General features: G+C 52.4%; 4 protein-coding genes and 2 pseudogenes across 4 annotated transcripts; 5 read left to right on the top strand and 1 right to left on the bottom strand.

Annotated features, from left to right (window-relative positions):
* Positions 1-406: 406 nt before the first annotated feature.
* SAPIO_CDS9733 lies at positions 407-1,276 on the top strand (annotated as a pseudogene; the record flags this gene model as incomplete).
* A 402-nt stretch (positions 1,277-1,678) lies between these two features.
* SAPIO_CDS9732 (uncharacterized protein) lies at positions 1,679-2,373 on the bottom strand (the record flags this gene model as incomplete). Its single annotated transcript, XM_016791059.1, has 3 exons — positions 1,679-1,914; positions 2,047-2,153; positions 2,231-2,373. The coding sequence occupies 3 exons, from the start codon at positions 2,371-2,373 to the stop codon at positions 1,679-1,681; spliced, it is 486 nt and encodes a 161-aa protein (XP_016639569.1).
* Positions 2,374-3,291: 918 nt separating this feature from the next.
* On the top strand, positions 3,292-4,840 carry SAPIO_CDS9731 (Uncharacterized protein; the record flags this gene model as incomplete). Its single annotated transcript, XM_016791058.1, has 3 exons — positions 3,292-3,636; positions 3,704-4,173; positions 4,246-4,840. The coding sequence occupies 3 exons, from the start codon at positions 3,292-3,294 to the stop codon at positions 4,838-4,840; spliced, it is 1,410 nt and encodes a 469-aa protein (XP_016639568.1).
* Positions 4,841-5,704: 864 nt separating this feature from the next.
* On the top strand, positions 5,705-7,075 carry SAPIO_CDS9730 (uncharacterized protein; the record flags this gene model as incomplete). The annotated part of the gene is made up of 2 exons (XM_016791057.1): positions 5,705-6,254; positions 6,375-7,075. 2 exons carry the CDS (start codon positions 5,705-5,707, stop codon positions 7,073-7,075), a joined length of 1,251 nt encoding a protein of 416 aa, XP_016639567.1.
* Positions 7,076-9,676: 2,601 nt separating this feature from the next.
* On the top strand, positions 9,677-10,714 carry SAPIO_CDS9729 (annotated as a pseudogene; the record flags this gene model as incomplete).
* A 924-nt stretch (positions 10,715-11,638) lies between these two features.
* On the top strand, positions 11,639-13,188 carry SAPIO_CDS9728 (AP-1 complex subunit mu-1; the record flags this gene model as incomplete). Its single annotated transcript, XM_016791056.1, has 4 exons — positions 11,639-11,677; positions 11,743-11,871; positions 11,945-13,039; positions 13,108-13,188. The coding sequence occupies 4 exons, from the start codon at positions 11,639-11,641 to the stop codon at positions 13,186-13,188; spliced, it is 1,344 nt and encodes a 447-aa protein (XP_016639566.1).
* Between the last annotated feature and the right edge of the window lie 316 nt (positions 13,189-13,504).

Below are 13,504 nucleotides of genomic sequence, written 5' to 3'. Positions count from 1 at the left end.
GCTAGTCCGGCTTGTTCACTGCATGAGGGTATGGTTAGTTGGGAGGTCTTCGTAGAGTTATGTAGACTTAATTTTCCAGCATAATCCAGGGGAAAAAAAAGGAAAAAAAAAAAGAAACCTTCCGGAGAAATATTTGAATTTCCTCCTAAATGCAGTAGTTGCCAGAATGTTTCACCTGTGCCTCTTGCGCCGTCTCGCGGTTGAGGTTCGGTGAGCTCGGTGTAAACACACTCACCGCCTTCCGTTTTCATGTGCCCCGCTAGGAACAATTAATTTTCTGCCAATTGCCAGAGAAAATTTCCGTCCACCGCCCGCGATTCGACAACTTGGAGCGGAACCAACCTTTTGATACTCCTCCCTTCACATCTTCGACACCAATCGAGAACCAAGGGTTAAAAAACACAAAATGGCGGCGAAACCCACAAAAAAGCGCGGTCTCGACGGCGCCGCAGCCCAGCCGATGAAAAAACGAAAGAAGCAACCCGCCCCAGAGAGCGAATCCGAAGCGTCGGACGAACCCCAAGATTTCGACGCCGTCAACCTCCTCGACTCAGAAGATGACATTGAGAATGCAAAAGTCGACGACGGCGCCGCTACGGACTCGGACGCTTCATCCGACGGAGAACCCCCGAAGAATAAGAAGAAGCAACGTCCCGCGAAGAAAGTAGCGTCTAGGCAAAACAAGGACGACTCGGATTCCGATTCTATCGACGATTGGGGCGACGAGCCCGACGTCTCGGACGATGAAATACCGACGATGGCTCGCGAGAAGAAGCCCTCGAAACGAAATGATCCGTCCGCCTTCGCCACGTCCCTCTCGAAAATTCTATCCACGAAACTCTCGACGACGAAGCGTCAAGACCCCGTGCTCGCCCGCAGCGCGGAAGCTCAATCGGCATCTCGCGCCGCCGCGGACTCGGCGCTCGAGATCAAGGCGAAGAAGCATCTCAAAGAGGAAAAGTTAAAGGCCTTGGAGAAGGGTCGCATACGGGACATCATGGCGCCCGATGAAGGCAGTGGCGCCACGGTGGCCGATGTGTTGGATGAGGAGAGGAGGTTGAGAAAGGTAGCGCAGAGGGGCGTTGTTAAGCTGTTTAACGCTGTGCGGGCTGCGCAGGTCAAAGCCGCTGAGGCAGAGAAGAAGAGCAGGGATGACGGTGTTATCGGAATGAATAGGCGGGAAGAGAAGGTGAATGAGATGAGCAAAAAGGGATTTTTGGACTTGATTGCTTCGGGAGGAGGGAAGTTGAAGAAGGGTCCGCTTCAGGAGGCCTAATGCGGAGCTGCTTTTTATTTTTATTTTTTATTTTTCCTTCTTTTATGTGGGTTTTCGTTCTCTGGATGCGAGTTACAGACTTTTGCATGCTACGGCGTTCAAGGATCTTGTTTTTGGGGGAGATGGCGAGAGAGAAAAGTTATGAACAGTGGAGTATTCGTGGTATATTCATCCGCTCCTTGCACTCCGGTATGCGAGCCGTCTATTTTGATTCCCCCTTGATTTCATAATGTAGTGTACAAGTATATGCCAGGCCGTAAGAAACCGTCACGGCATCCATGATGAGAGTTTTTATGATACATTCCAATCTTCTGGATATGATATAAAGGCCACTCCACTTGGCTTGCTCTCATGGCGCGCTCCCTTAGATTCATTAAAGGATGAGCATGTTCGTGGTGGAGTTTAGTTGAAGTCACTGGCCTGAAGGTTACGGGTCATGGCCGGGAGCTTGACTTTGAGACCGTCTAGCTCCTTGGTCATCTTGACCTGGCACCCTAGCCTGCTTGTCTCGGTAAGGCCGAAGGCGAGGTCCAGCATGTCGTTCTCGTCATCGTCGGGTTCGGGCATGCGGTCGTAGTACTCTTCGTCCAAAACAATGACATGGCACGTAGAGCATGCGCAAGAGCCTCCACAGGCGCCTATTTACCAAAACCCCAGAAGTCAGAGAAGTTCCAAACCAAAAGTCCGAGTCATCGGGAGCGGAGAAAAAGCCGAGGCCGTGGCGGGGAATCGGAGGAGCGGACGGAGATAGCTCAACGGGGCTGACTCACCTTCCATTTCGAGATCGTGCGCTTGGGCGATGTCAAGGAGGTTGTCGCCTTCGCAAACAGCAAGCTTGACTTCCGTTCCATCTTTGTCGATAAAGGTCACATAGAGCCTAGTAAATCGTGAGTACATTCGCTCAAGAGGGTATACAGCCGAGAGCGCCGGTTTAAGAGATGGCGCGGGACGTACTCCTCGCCGGGCTTGGGGGGCGTTATATGGCCATGCGAAAGGGAACTAGACGTTGAGAAGCCTCTAGTGTTCCGGAATGTTGAGCGCTGAGTGTGCCTCTGGAATGCGTGCTGGGGAAGTTGGGGCGTCCGGGAGCTCCACATCGTCGCGGATTGAGCTTGGAGCTGTTTGGAAATTGGTGACCTCGCGCGGGCAATCGAGGAGGACGTGAAGAGTCGCTTCCCCCCGAGACGGGGGGCGAGAGTTCGTAGGGAGGGCATCTGTATGGTATCGAGTCAAGGAGATGGCGATGTCGGAAGTAGAGGGGTATCAATAGATTGGGTTGGAGGAGATGCGAAAGGTACAAAATACAACCAACTCTGTCATCTGGGGTACGGGTTCAAGGGGGTTAAAGAAGCGAGGAGAAATGCGAACCTAAAAAGAAGAAGAAAAAGATAAAAAGATATAAACAAGACGACAGAAGTATAAAGAAGAGCCGAGTTCAGTACTGGCCTAGGCTGAGGAGAAGGCAAGGGATGCTCTTCCTTGAGCTCGAGGAAGGTGCCAGCTTGGGGATTAAAGTATTTTGACGAGACTGGATCGCCGCGGAAAGAAAAAAAAAAAAAAGTTCAATTCCAATCGCAAGGAATCCTACTGGCCTGCGAGTCCCCGTTGGAGAGCTGGAAAGACTGAAAAGTCACTGTAATCACCGAGTGTTTTCTCGCACTGTAGTCCCCTCCGCAGGGCGAGTCCCGACCAGGGGAGTATTCTTGCTGTTTTATTGGCTGGAATGGAGTTGGGAAGGCAAACTTCTGTGGAATGGAACATTTTCATCACCGACCGCATGAATTAATATCAGCACAACGCACTGTGTCACTCTCAGCGGGCTCCAAGTGGCGTGTGCCAATGACGCGTGCTTGCCAGGTGGATTTGATCAATAATTGTACCTCGAAATTTGGGAGGAAAGAGCCATTCTCTCTCTTATCCATGTCGTGATATCTGCAATCCTAAAATCGTCCCAACCGGGAAACACGGGAATGACCCATCCAAGCATGCCATGTTAAACTAGCCGATTCTCCAAAATGTCTTCTTCATGGTCCCTGGGCGAGGAGGAATACTCCGCGAGGCCCTACGTCAAGGCCGCCCGACGCTCTCTCCAGATACCTGATTTAAAAACCGCCTCCACCTCCTCGATACGCGATGATTTCTCGGCCCCATGGAAAAAGTACGAAGATTACTTAGACAAAGAATCCTCGACACTAGGAAACGTGCAGCAGTTGATTGATCGGCTGTTATGGAAGTACCTTTCTGTCCTGACGGCGCAGCCCTTCGAGGTCGCCAAGGTTCTGCTGCAAGCGAAGCTGGGTGATGATCCGGGATCGCTGGCCGTACCCAAGCCGGCCCCGGTGCAGCCCGCCGCCAAAATTGTAAATGTAGAAACCGTCGAACCGCGTTAACCCTCAGATCGAGTATACTCATTGGTTCTCTCTTTAGTATCCCGAATCTGATCCAGGCTCCGACTCCGATGGCGAGCCCGCATACTTCACCACCAACTTCCCATCTACCCCGTCCACATCCAAGGGTCGAAACACTTCCCCCAAGAGACGCCCGTCTACTCCAACCACGCCATCACCACCACCCCGACCTCCGCAACATCAACTTCAAATTTCCAGCTCAGACTCTGTCCTCGATGTTATAGCTAAGAATTGGAACAAGGAGGGAGTCTGGGGCACGTGGAAGGGCACCAATGCCACTTTCCTCTACACGGTTCTTCAGTCGTGGATAGAGAACTGGTCGCGCAGCGCCCTGGCGGCGATGCTTAGTGTGCCCGATATTGGGGTGGAGGAGGACATGCTAGATGCCTTTACGAGATCACCACATCCGTGGACGACGCTCGGTGTTGCGGCGGCGGCGGCGGTGATTACGGGATTACTCCTGGCGCCGCTGGATTTGGTTCGCATAAGGTAAGGCTTGAAACGTCACGTACTGCCTTGAAATTCTGCTGCAGCGGGGACTAATGATTTGTGTTTGTGAAGGCACATTCTGACGCCCGCGTCACGTCGAACTCGCGGCTTATGGGCAACCCTGAAATCTTTGCCCTCCTACATGTGCCCCTCAACCCTATTTTTACCGACTGTCCTGCATTCGCTCGTCCACCCAGTCCTCACCATCCTCGCCCCCGTCGTCGTGCAATCCAAGTTCAAGCTCGACCTGAAGCTCACTCCCGTCGCATTTTCCATTTCCAAATTCTGCTCCGCCTCCGCCGCCCTCTTCGTTCGCCTTCCCCTCGAGACAGCCCTCCGTCGGGCTCAGATTTCGGTGCTATCCGCGAGACCATACCTTGCGCCATTTGATGCCAAGGAAACGTCGCTCCAAACAGTCGTGCCTGTAGGCCCGTACTACGGAATCCTGGGCACCATCTACCATATCGCCGTCGAGGAAGGATCGCGGGCACTTCCTCCTCGCGTGACCGCTGCCGCGACTAAGCGCCGCCGGCCAATAGCCGAGACGGTGTACAAGCAAGGACAAGGCCTCGCGGGTCTTACGCGCGGATGGAAGATTAGCTTTGTTGGTCTTGTCGGTCTCTGGAGCGCCAGCGTCCTCAGTAATAGTGAGGACGAGTTCTTTTGAAGGGAGAAAAGAAACTTAAACCATCTTAGACCGCAGGAGGGGAATGGAGAGTGATGTGTAACTGATTTTGTGTGAGGGAGCATAGAATAGAGAGGCAAAAAAGGAACGGTCATGACTCTTATGTGTTGTATAATACGAGCAGAATACTGCTGCTGTCTTTCGAGTCCCAAGATTTTGAGCGGCTGGTTTCTTTCGACGGCGTCTATGGAATAACTGGGCTTTGATGGCAGTCTCCTCTCTTTTTCTCTCTCTCCCTCTTTTTGCTCTTTTCTTTCGTTTTATCTCTGCTCAGAGATTATTTTCTCTCCATCTTAGCAACGCAATGATATCCCTCTTCTTGGAATTATTTTGGGCATCGCCTGCGTCTGCTTCGATCCTCGCCATATAATCTAGAGTCGATGTGTTGCATTTCTTCTTGGCGTCATCCTCATCTCGTATTTGAATGCTTTGGAAAGAGATGTCCTTGGCCCAAGCATCAACCAGTAACCCCGAGGCACTGATGAGGTCGCAGTATATAAATGCTGGTTTTCTTGGCACGTCACAGCCCGGCCTCAATGACGGTTGGGGACGTTCAGGTTGGTTGGAGGCAGTACCGCACTTTAAGATTGCAAGGAGCCTCTTACCGGGGTAGAGATTGGCCGTATTACGATCGTCCCTATCTTGGTCACATTTGCGAGCGAATCCTCCTTGACGTAATTTTTCAATATTCCAATTGAATATTCAGGAGAGTATCGCGAATACCTGATTTCCTAAAGTTCGATTTCCCAAGATTCATCCAGTGCATATCCGTCAATTACATTGTCCGCCGGCACTCGAGATCGCGCATCTTCAAGCCAACAACCGACCGAGCAAACCGAAGCCACGATGGCACCACCGCTAATACACCAGGCCTTCCTCCTCTTAACCCTCCTCTCACCCCTCACAACCGCGAATCCTCTCCAAGACGCCCGCGTCCGCGACAACCAAGCACCATCGCGACCCAACATCCGCCAAATAGCCCCAAGCCCCCGCGCCCTCCTGCCCCGCCAAAACGCAGCCAGCACCTCCTCGACACGAACGACATCCACGCGCTCGACCAGCACAAGCCTCGTCCCCGAACGCGTCACCGTCGCCGACTACTCTTACCTCGGCTGCTTCCAGGATGGCAGCAACCACATCCTCACCGTGACGTCGGAGTTCGACACAGGCATGACGCCCGAGCTCTGTCGCAACTTTTGCCTCGTGGCAGAGTGCGGCATCTTCGGGCTCAAGGACCAGTATAGCTGCTTATGCGGGCGGCAGGTTGAGCCGTTCGCCGCGACCGCGCCAGAGGCGGAGTGTTCGGAGGGGTGTAGGGGCGCGAAGGGCGCGCTTTGTGGGGCGAGTGCGCGGATGAATGTGTATTCGGCGACGGTGGCGCTTGCGGAGGTTGACCGTATGTCTCTTGTGTTGTCTTTTTGTTCTCTGATTATTTTCTTCTTTCTCTTCATTCTCCTTGGTCGTTGCCTTTTCACCCGAAGCTGCATATCTTGCATGAAAACTAACTACAGGATAGGAGGCGCGGTACCAACATCAGGAGGAGATGCCGGCGATGGGTCTGGCGACAACTCTAACGGTCAAAACGATGGAGACAATGACAACAACAGTAACAGCAACAGCAACGGAGGAGGAGGGGGAGGGGGAGGAGTTAACCTCTCTGGCGGAGCCATAGCAGGCATTGTCATCGGCACCGCCGCCTTCGTCGCCCTCGTCGCGGGCCTCGTTGCCTATTTATTTTTCCGACGCCTCATAAACCGGTTGAAGCCGGAACCTCAACTGGGAGCATCGGACCCCTCCTCGCCCTCGCCAGCCACCGGCGCAGCTGCACTTGCTGGAACCAAAGAACAGACCCCCGAACAGGCCCCTGAACAGGCCGCCGCTATGAAATCAGAGTTTGAGCAACAGCAGCAAGGTGGTCATTTAGCTTACATACCGCCAGCTGCTGCCCAAGAGCCGGGTAGCTTGTATGCAGGGAGCGCGGCGTACGATCCGTCATCTGCGTTTATGAGCCCTGTGGCGCAGACTGGGTCGCCGGCTGGAGGCGTGGCGATTGGGCAAGTACCTGAGGCACATGGGCAGCCTGTTCACGAGGCGCCCGGGATTATTGCGTATGAGATGCCGGGGGATGGGTTCGTTAGGCAGGATGGGTTGGCTGAGCAGCCGCACTTACAACAACAGCACCAGCAGACGTGGTCGCCTCCCCCACAGCCAAGTTGAAAGAACGGTGGAGCGCAGCGAACTTGGCGAGGAGGGGAGGTCGGTTCTCGTTGACGTGACTTATTCGTTGGCCTTAGGAGGTGTTGGGTTGCAATCGAGTGGTGAATCACGGTTGAATACGTCGGGGTTCTATTGCATCTCCGTCTCTATATTCTTAATCGATACCATTTTTTTTTCTTCTCCTTTCTTTCCACCGGAGGGATAATGTAGGCTGTTGGGTTGTCTCGTTGTCCAGTAACCAATATATAGTATATACTCTCGAAGTTCAAATTTCGGGACTCGCACATTGATATCCTCTCCCTCGGGACTGGGAAATCCAGGATCGACTTGGACCAGGACATAAAGTCTCCATTAATATATACAATAATATATACACTAATATATACCAAGTCGGATCTCCCGCAGCGAGATCTTGGTAAAGTCTCTTGAACCTCCGAGGCAGCAGGCTCCACCCTTCCGCTCCCTCTGAAACAAGGAGTCTGGGGCTGAGAAGAAGGAGGAAGAGGAGAGAGGGGGTTACCAGCACACACACTCTCTCACTCGCCATCTAACCCCCATTCTCCATTCTCCACAAGGATTTCCCAGGCGGCACTTGCAAAACGTCAAGCATGCCGGTTATGGGATTTAATACCGTGCCGCCAGAGGCCATGCGGAGATTGATATATTGACATGAAGAACCTCAGCCGGACACCGTGGTATTGAGCTATGCGACTACGACGACGACGATGATTGAGCTGGGTTCTTGATTAGGCATAGCATCTATTCGCCCCCCACCCTCAACCTCGGACGGATGTTCTGAGGGGCATCGGACAACAGCCGGTCGCCTCCCACGACTTTTTATCCTGATCACACCCAGCGGGGTGGCGTTCTTGGATCATGCGGGTCCCAGGATGGTAACCTTGCAGCTGGATTCTTCTTTGCAGAGTCCCCGCCTACTAGCCCATGTAGTATCCTCAGGCGCTTTCAAGGGCCGTATTCCGAATGCCAGGACAGATGGTATGTAACGTGGAGACGGGTGGTGATTTCCCACTGGTAGTGCGGGGTGGTATTGGCGTGGGCAAGATCGGTCGTCCTGGGGTGGATGTCGACGGTGATCTAAATATCCGATATTAGCACAATACTTCCATCAACCAACGATGCGTGGTTTCCCTAAAACTAGCAGAAAATTAAATTCAGACATATAAAACAGATAAAAAACGGAGCAGGATAATCAAGCCCCCGTATTAAGACAGTTCCTATTTTTATTTGGTCTTTTTTTCATCATATTCTTCTTCTTCTTCTTCTTCTTTTTTTTTTTTTTTTTTTTTTTTTTTTTTTTTCTACTGGTGTTGTTTGACGATGATTCGCGGGACTCCGTTGATGCCGTCAAATCTTAATGCGCCCCACATCGGAAGCGTGAACCGGGATTTTCGGAGGCGGCCGAGAAACTCCGCCAATCGCCGGGTCCGGGGCCAGGACCGCGAACCACGCTGAAACCCACCGTTACATTTTCAGATTCCGACCTGTCTAGATCTATCCCCAGACTGTCAAAAATTCGCCCCTTTCAAAAATGGTCAGGGCATGATACCTGCCAATTCTCACAGTCCTAGGTTGTCTCGTGATTTTTATTGCGCCTCCCTCTCCCGACCCCGGCGAATTCTGTTTACGTTGACTTGCTGCGTACATCTATCTTCCTGATCTTTCTTTTCACGTCTACTCCGCCATGGGGTGCTTTCTAAGCCCTGGGTTTGGGATATAGGGTTATGGAGGGCATATGATGGGCGACGAGATTCTGTTCATCTCACTGGCCTTCGAGATCGGAGTCAGGCACTAGCCCATGCACCCTTAGTATACTTCATAGTTTGGGAAACCCGCAGGAAGCCTATGACTGTATTTCGTAAGTTCTTGACAATCGAATCTCTCGGCATTTACCTTAGTTTCTTGCCAGGCGCCTCTGTGTCTCTCTGGTAGCGAATGTGGGAGCTGTGCTATGGTTTCCACGTGCGAACCGGAGTTTTGAAGATTCGTGCCGGCAAGAAAATGGAGAGCTCCCCCGTGGGGAAGTAGGAAAGCCGCGAATACAGAACGCCCACCCATTCTTCCACATATGCAAGTACAAAAAAGGACAACCAGGCGCCAAGAATACGCCAGAGCGATATCCAAATATTGCAACGCACCCGGCGCTAGAGCCTCTTTTGAGAAGAACATTGGGTAACGTCGTACCTCTTCTCCCGGCTACTCATTTCGTCCAACCCGATACAGCGTGAGAGGGCGCATTGGTCCCAACTCCATGATGCTACCCTACCGTCTCCTTGGATTTTATGGTGCGTGGAAGTACTGTTGTCATTGTGACGGTGGAACAGAATTCGCGGAATACACAAAATACTCTTAACTAAATCGGCATAGTGGCCAAACCCTTTTCGCATGAAGATTGAGACAAGGGTCAACTTGCTTCGTGAGATACCATGGACATGGATATATAAACTCACGGTCGCTCCCAGCTCCTTTGCCTCGATATCCAGATCTCTCCCTAGGGTTCCTCAAGGCTCATAACTTCCATTCTCATTTCTTTCCTTGTTCATCTTTAAAACCCCGTTAAAAGACACGACAAACTTGTCGAAAATGGTCAGCGCAAAGTTTTCCTCTATCGTTGGCGCCCTCGCGTCTGCCGCCGTTGTCTCGGCACACGGATATGTCGACCACATCATCGTCAACGGCGTAAAATACCCCGGCTTCAACCCCACCACCCACCCTTACATGAGCAACCCTCCGGCGGTCGTCGGTTGGTCTGCCGACCAGCCTGATCTCGGTTTCGTCTCTCCCAGCGCCTACGGAACCTCCGATATCATCTGCCACAAGAAGGGTGCCCCCGCCAAGGGCCACGCCCAGGTCAGGGCCGGCGACACCATCACCTTCCAGTGGACCACCTGGCCCGAGAGCCACCACGGTCCCGTCATTGACTGGCTCGCTCCCTGCAACGGGCCCTGCCAGAACGTCAGGAAGGAAGACCTTAGGTTCTTCAAGATTGATGGCTTGGGTCTCATCACCCCGGGCGCCGCCGGATATTACGCGGCCAACAAGCTCATGGACAACAACGACCGCTGGGTCCTGAAGATCCCTGAGAACATCAAGCCTGGTCACTACGTTCTCCGCCACGAGATCATTGCCCTGCACGGCTCGTCCGCCTATGATGGTGCCCAGAGCTACCCTCAGTGCTTCAACCTCGAGATCGTCGGCTCTGGTACCGCCGAGTTCCCTGGTGTCCCAGGCACTCAGCTCTACGGCGACAGGGATCCTGGTATCCTCGTCAACACTTACGATGCCACGCTCAACTATATCGTTCCCGGCGGTGATATCATCCCCGGAGGTGTCTCCTCCGCTCCTCAGAACCCGCAGGCCGCCACCGCTACGGGCACTCCCACCACCATTGGCGGCGGTAGCAACCCCTCTCCTACCACGACCACCAAGGCCCAGACTACTAGCGCTCCGGCCCCATCCTCCAGCTCCACCACTCTCGTCACGAGGACCTCTTCCGCTAGTGGTGCCGCCCAGACTCCTTACGGCCAGTGCGGTGGTATTGGCTGGACTGGCCCTACCACTTGTGCTAATGGCGTCAAGTGCGTCGTCCTCAACGACTGGTACCACCAGTGCCAGCCATAAATGGTTTTTAACAATATGAAAACAACGTGAGGTTTCTTGTTTGGGTGAGAGGAGGTGGCTGTTTTGAGATGTGCACATGAGGCCAGTGATTGTACATATATCGATGTCCCGATGGCACATTTTCTCTTACTGGAAAGTATTTTTTCATGTATATAGTTCTTAAGCATCTCGCCCTTTCAATGGTAATTCGAATATGAGCCGAACTGAATCTTCATCATTTCGTGTAAGTGAGAACTGCTTCCGTAAGTGATACTGCTTCTGTAAGAGAAACTGGCGCGGGGATGTGAACCATAAATCTTACCGCGGCCTTTCCCCGTCCGGCCTTTAACCTGATGGGTTTTGCCCCGCCAGCTTGCAGCTCTTTGCCTACGGGAATGGGGGAGTCGGTCGGACTTGTGAGAAGCAACCGTGCCGTAAACTATATAGGACTATTACGGCCACACTGTGAAGAGAATATCCAAGTTCTGAAGATGGAACTACTATCACCATCCACAATACCTGTGTATACCGGGAGAATATTGCGTTAGAGAAGAAGTTGTATTAGATTCCAACATGCATCAACCCAGTTGAAAGAGAAGACCCAATCTATCACGTGACTAAAACGCCACTTTCTAAAGGATGCAGCGCCACATCATTGTGTGGCGAGAAATTGCGCCAGGGGTTCTGGTTTGGGTCGAGAGCACAGCTTCAGTGGGGGGCCTGCCTTCGCTGTCAAGGCCGCCACATTATCCCATTGACGACACCGTCTCTCGATGAGCCGCCTCATATATCGCCAATCCTCCTTTCCCCAGTAGAGGCCGGTCACAACGCCCCCTGCGGTCTCGATCTCGCAAGTAAATCATCTTATTCCTCAGCATCACTGATCTCTACGAATTACCGCCCTTAAGAGCTCCCCCACCTCCCACCTCCTATCTCCCATTCAAGATGGCGTCTGCCGTCTTCTTCCTCGACTTGAAGGGCAAGGTAGGCTATTTATGGGATTGATTTCGCTCTGGGTATTGCTTGTGCTAACTGAGCCCTCCTGGAAGACCCTTCTTGCCCGGAATTATAGGGGCGATATCCCCATGTCAGCCGTCGAGAAGTTCCCCATACTGTTAAGCGAAGCGGAAGAGGAATCGTCAGCGGTCCCTCCCTGCTTCTCCCACGAAGGCATCAACGTACGTGGTAGCCCGGCGTATTGCACTACCGTCGTTGGAGCTCTTGGGAGTATCTAATATCACTTGTTTTTAGTACCTTTACATCCGACATAATAACCTTTATCTCCTCGCCCTTACCAAACGAAACACAAACGCCGCCGAGATCCTGCTATTCCTACACAAGGTTGTCGAAGTCTTTACCGAATACTTCAAAGTTCTAGAGGAGGAATCCATCCGCGACAACTTTGTCATCATCTACGAACTTCTCGACGAGATGATGGACTTTGGCTACCCCCAGACCACCGAATCCAAGATCCTGCAAGAGTACATTACGCAAGAGTCGCACAAGCTCGAGATCCAAGCCCGCCCTCCTATTGCCGTTACCAATGCAGTATCCTGGCGTTCCGAAGGTATCCGATACCGGAAGAACGAGGTCTTCCTCGACGTCATCGAGAGTCTCAACCTCTTGGTCTCTTCCAACGGCAGCGTCTTGCGGTCGGAGATTCTTGGCGCTATCAAGATGAAGTGCTACCTCAGCGGCATGCCCGAGCTAAGGTTAGGTCTTAACGACAAGGTCATGTTCGAGACTACGGGGCGAACGACCAGAGGGAAGGCCATCGAGATGGAAGACGTCAAGTTCCACCAGTGTGTGCGACTCTCACGCTTCGAAAACGACCGCACCATCTCCTTTATTCCTCCAGACGGCGAGTTCGAACTCATGAGTTATCGTCTAAACACACAGGTCAAACCCTTGATTTGGGTTGAATGTGTAGTCGAGTCGCATAGCGGTTCCCGCATCGAGTACATGCTCAAGGCCAGGGCGCAATTCAAGCGCCGCAGCACCGCAAACAACGTCGAGATCATAGTTCCCGTACCAGACGATGCCGACTCACCCCGCTTCAGAACGAACATCGGATCGGTGCACTACGCACCGGAGCAGAGCGCTATTGTATGGAAGATTAAACAATTTGGTGGTTCCAAGGAGTTCCTCATGAGGGCGGAGCTAGGCCTACCCTCTGTGAGGGGAGATGATGAGCATGGCGGCGGTATGACCGGTGGTTTCGGAGGTAGTATGGGTGGCGTTGGTGGCGGTAAAGGCGCGAAGAGGCCGATTCAGGTTAAGTTCGAGATTCCATATTTCACGACGAGCGGTATCCAAGTGCGGTATCTAAAGATTACGGAACCCAAGGTAAGTCCTTTTTTCGCCCTTCTCCAATTTCCTCTCATACAAGCCATATCTAACGCCGCGTAATCTAGTTACAATACCCGTCTCTTCCCTGGGTGAGGTACATTACGCAGTCTGGGGATATAGCCGTCAGACTCCCTGATGCTGTATGAAAGTCGAGTTTAAGAGGTGGTTTTATAGCGTGTTTAATGAAAATGGGAGGCTTTAAAAAAGTTGTCTCTTGTGTATTTCTTGAACCGGCTAAGCATTCTGTGTGTGTGTGTGTGTGAAGCATTTTGAGATTTGCGAGAAAAAGAAAAAGGAAACTCGAATATGGACATTGGTGTTTTGGCAAAACATGGCAGGAGAAATATCAACTATTGGTTGATCCTGCCTTTGACACCGCAATTTCTCAGGCCCGGGCCGCACCTCCTGTCTATCCCCTATAACACAAGACTGGCTGCTGAGTGCTAGGCGCTCCTGAAGAAA

This window comes from Scedosporium apiospermum (genome assembly GCF_000732125.1).
Source record: "Scedosporium apiospermum strain IHEM 14462 chromosome Unknown SEQ_SAPIO_0143, whole genome shotgun sequence".
NCBI classification, from domain to species: Eukaryota; Fungi; Ascomycota; class Sordariomycetes; order Microascales; family Microascaceae; genus Scedosporium; species Scedosporium apiospermum.
The sequence above is the reverse complement of the archived record's forward strand: the minus strand, read 5'-3'. Positions and strand labels throughout refer to the sequence as shown.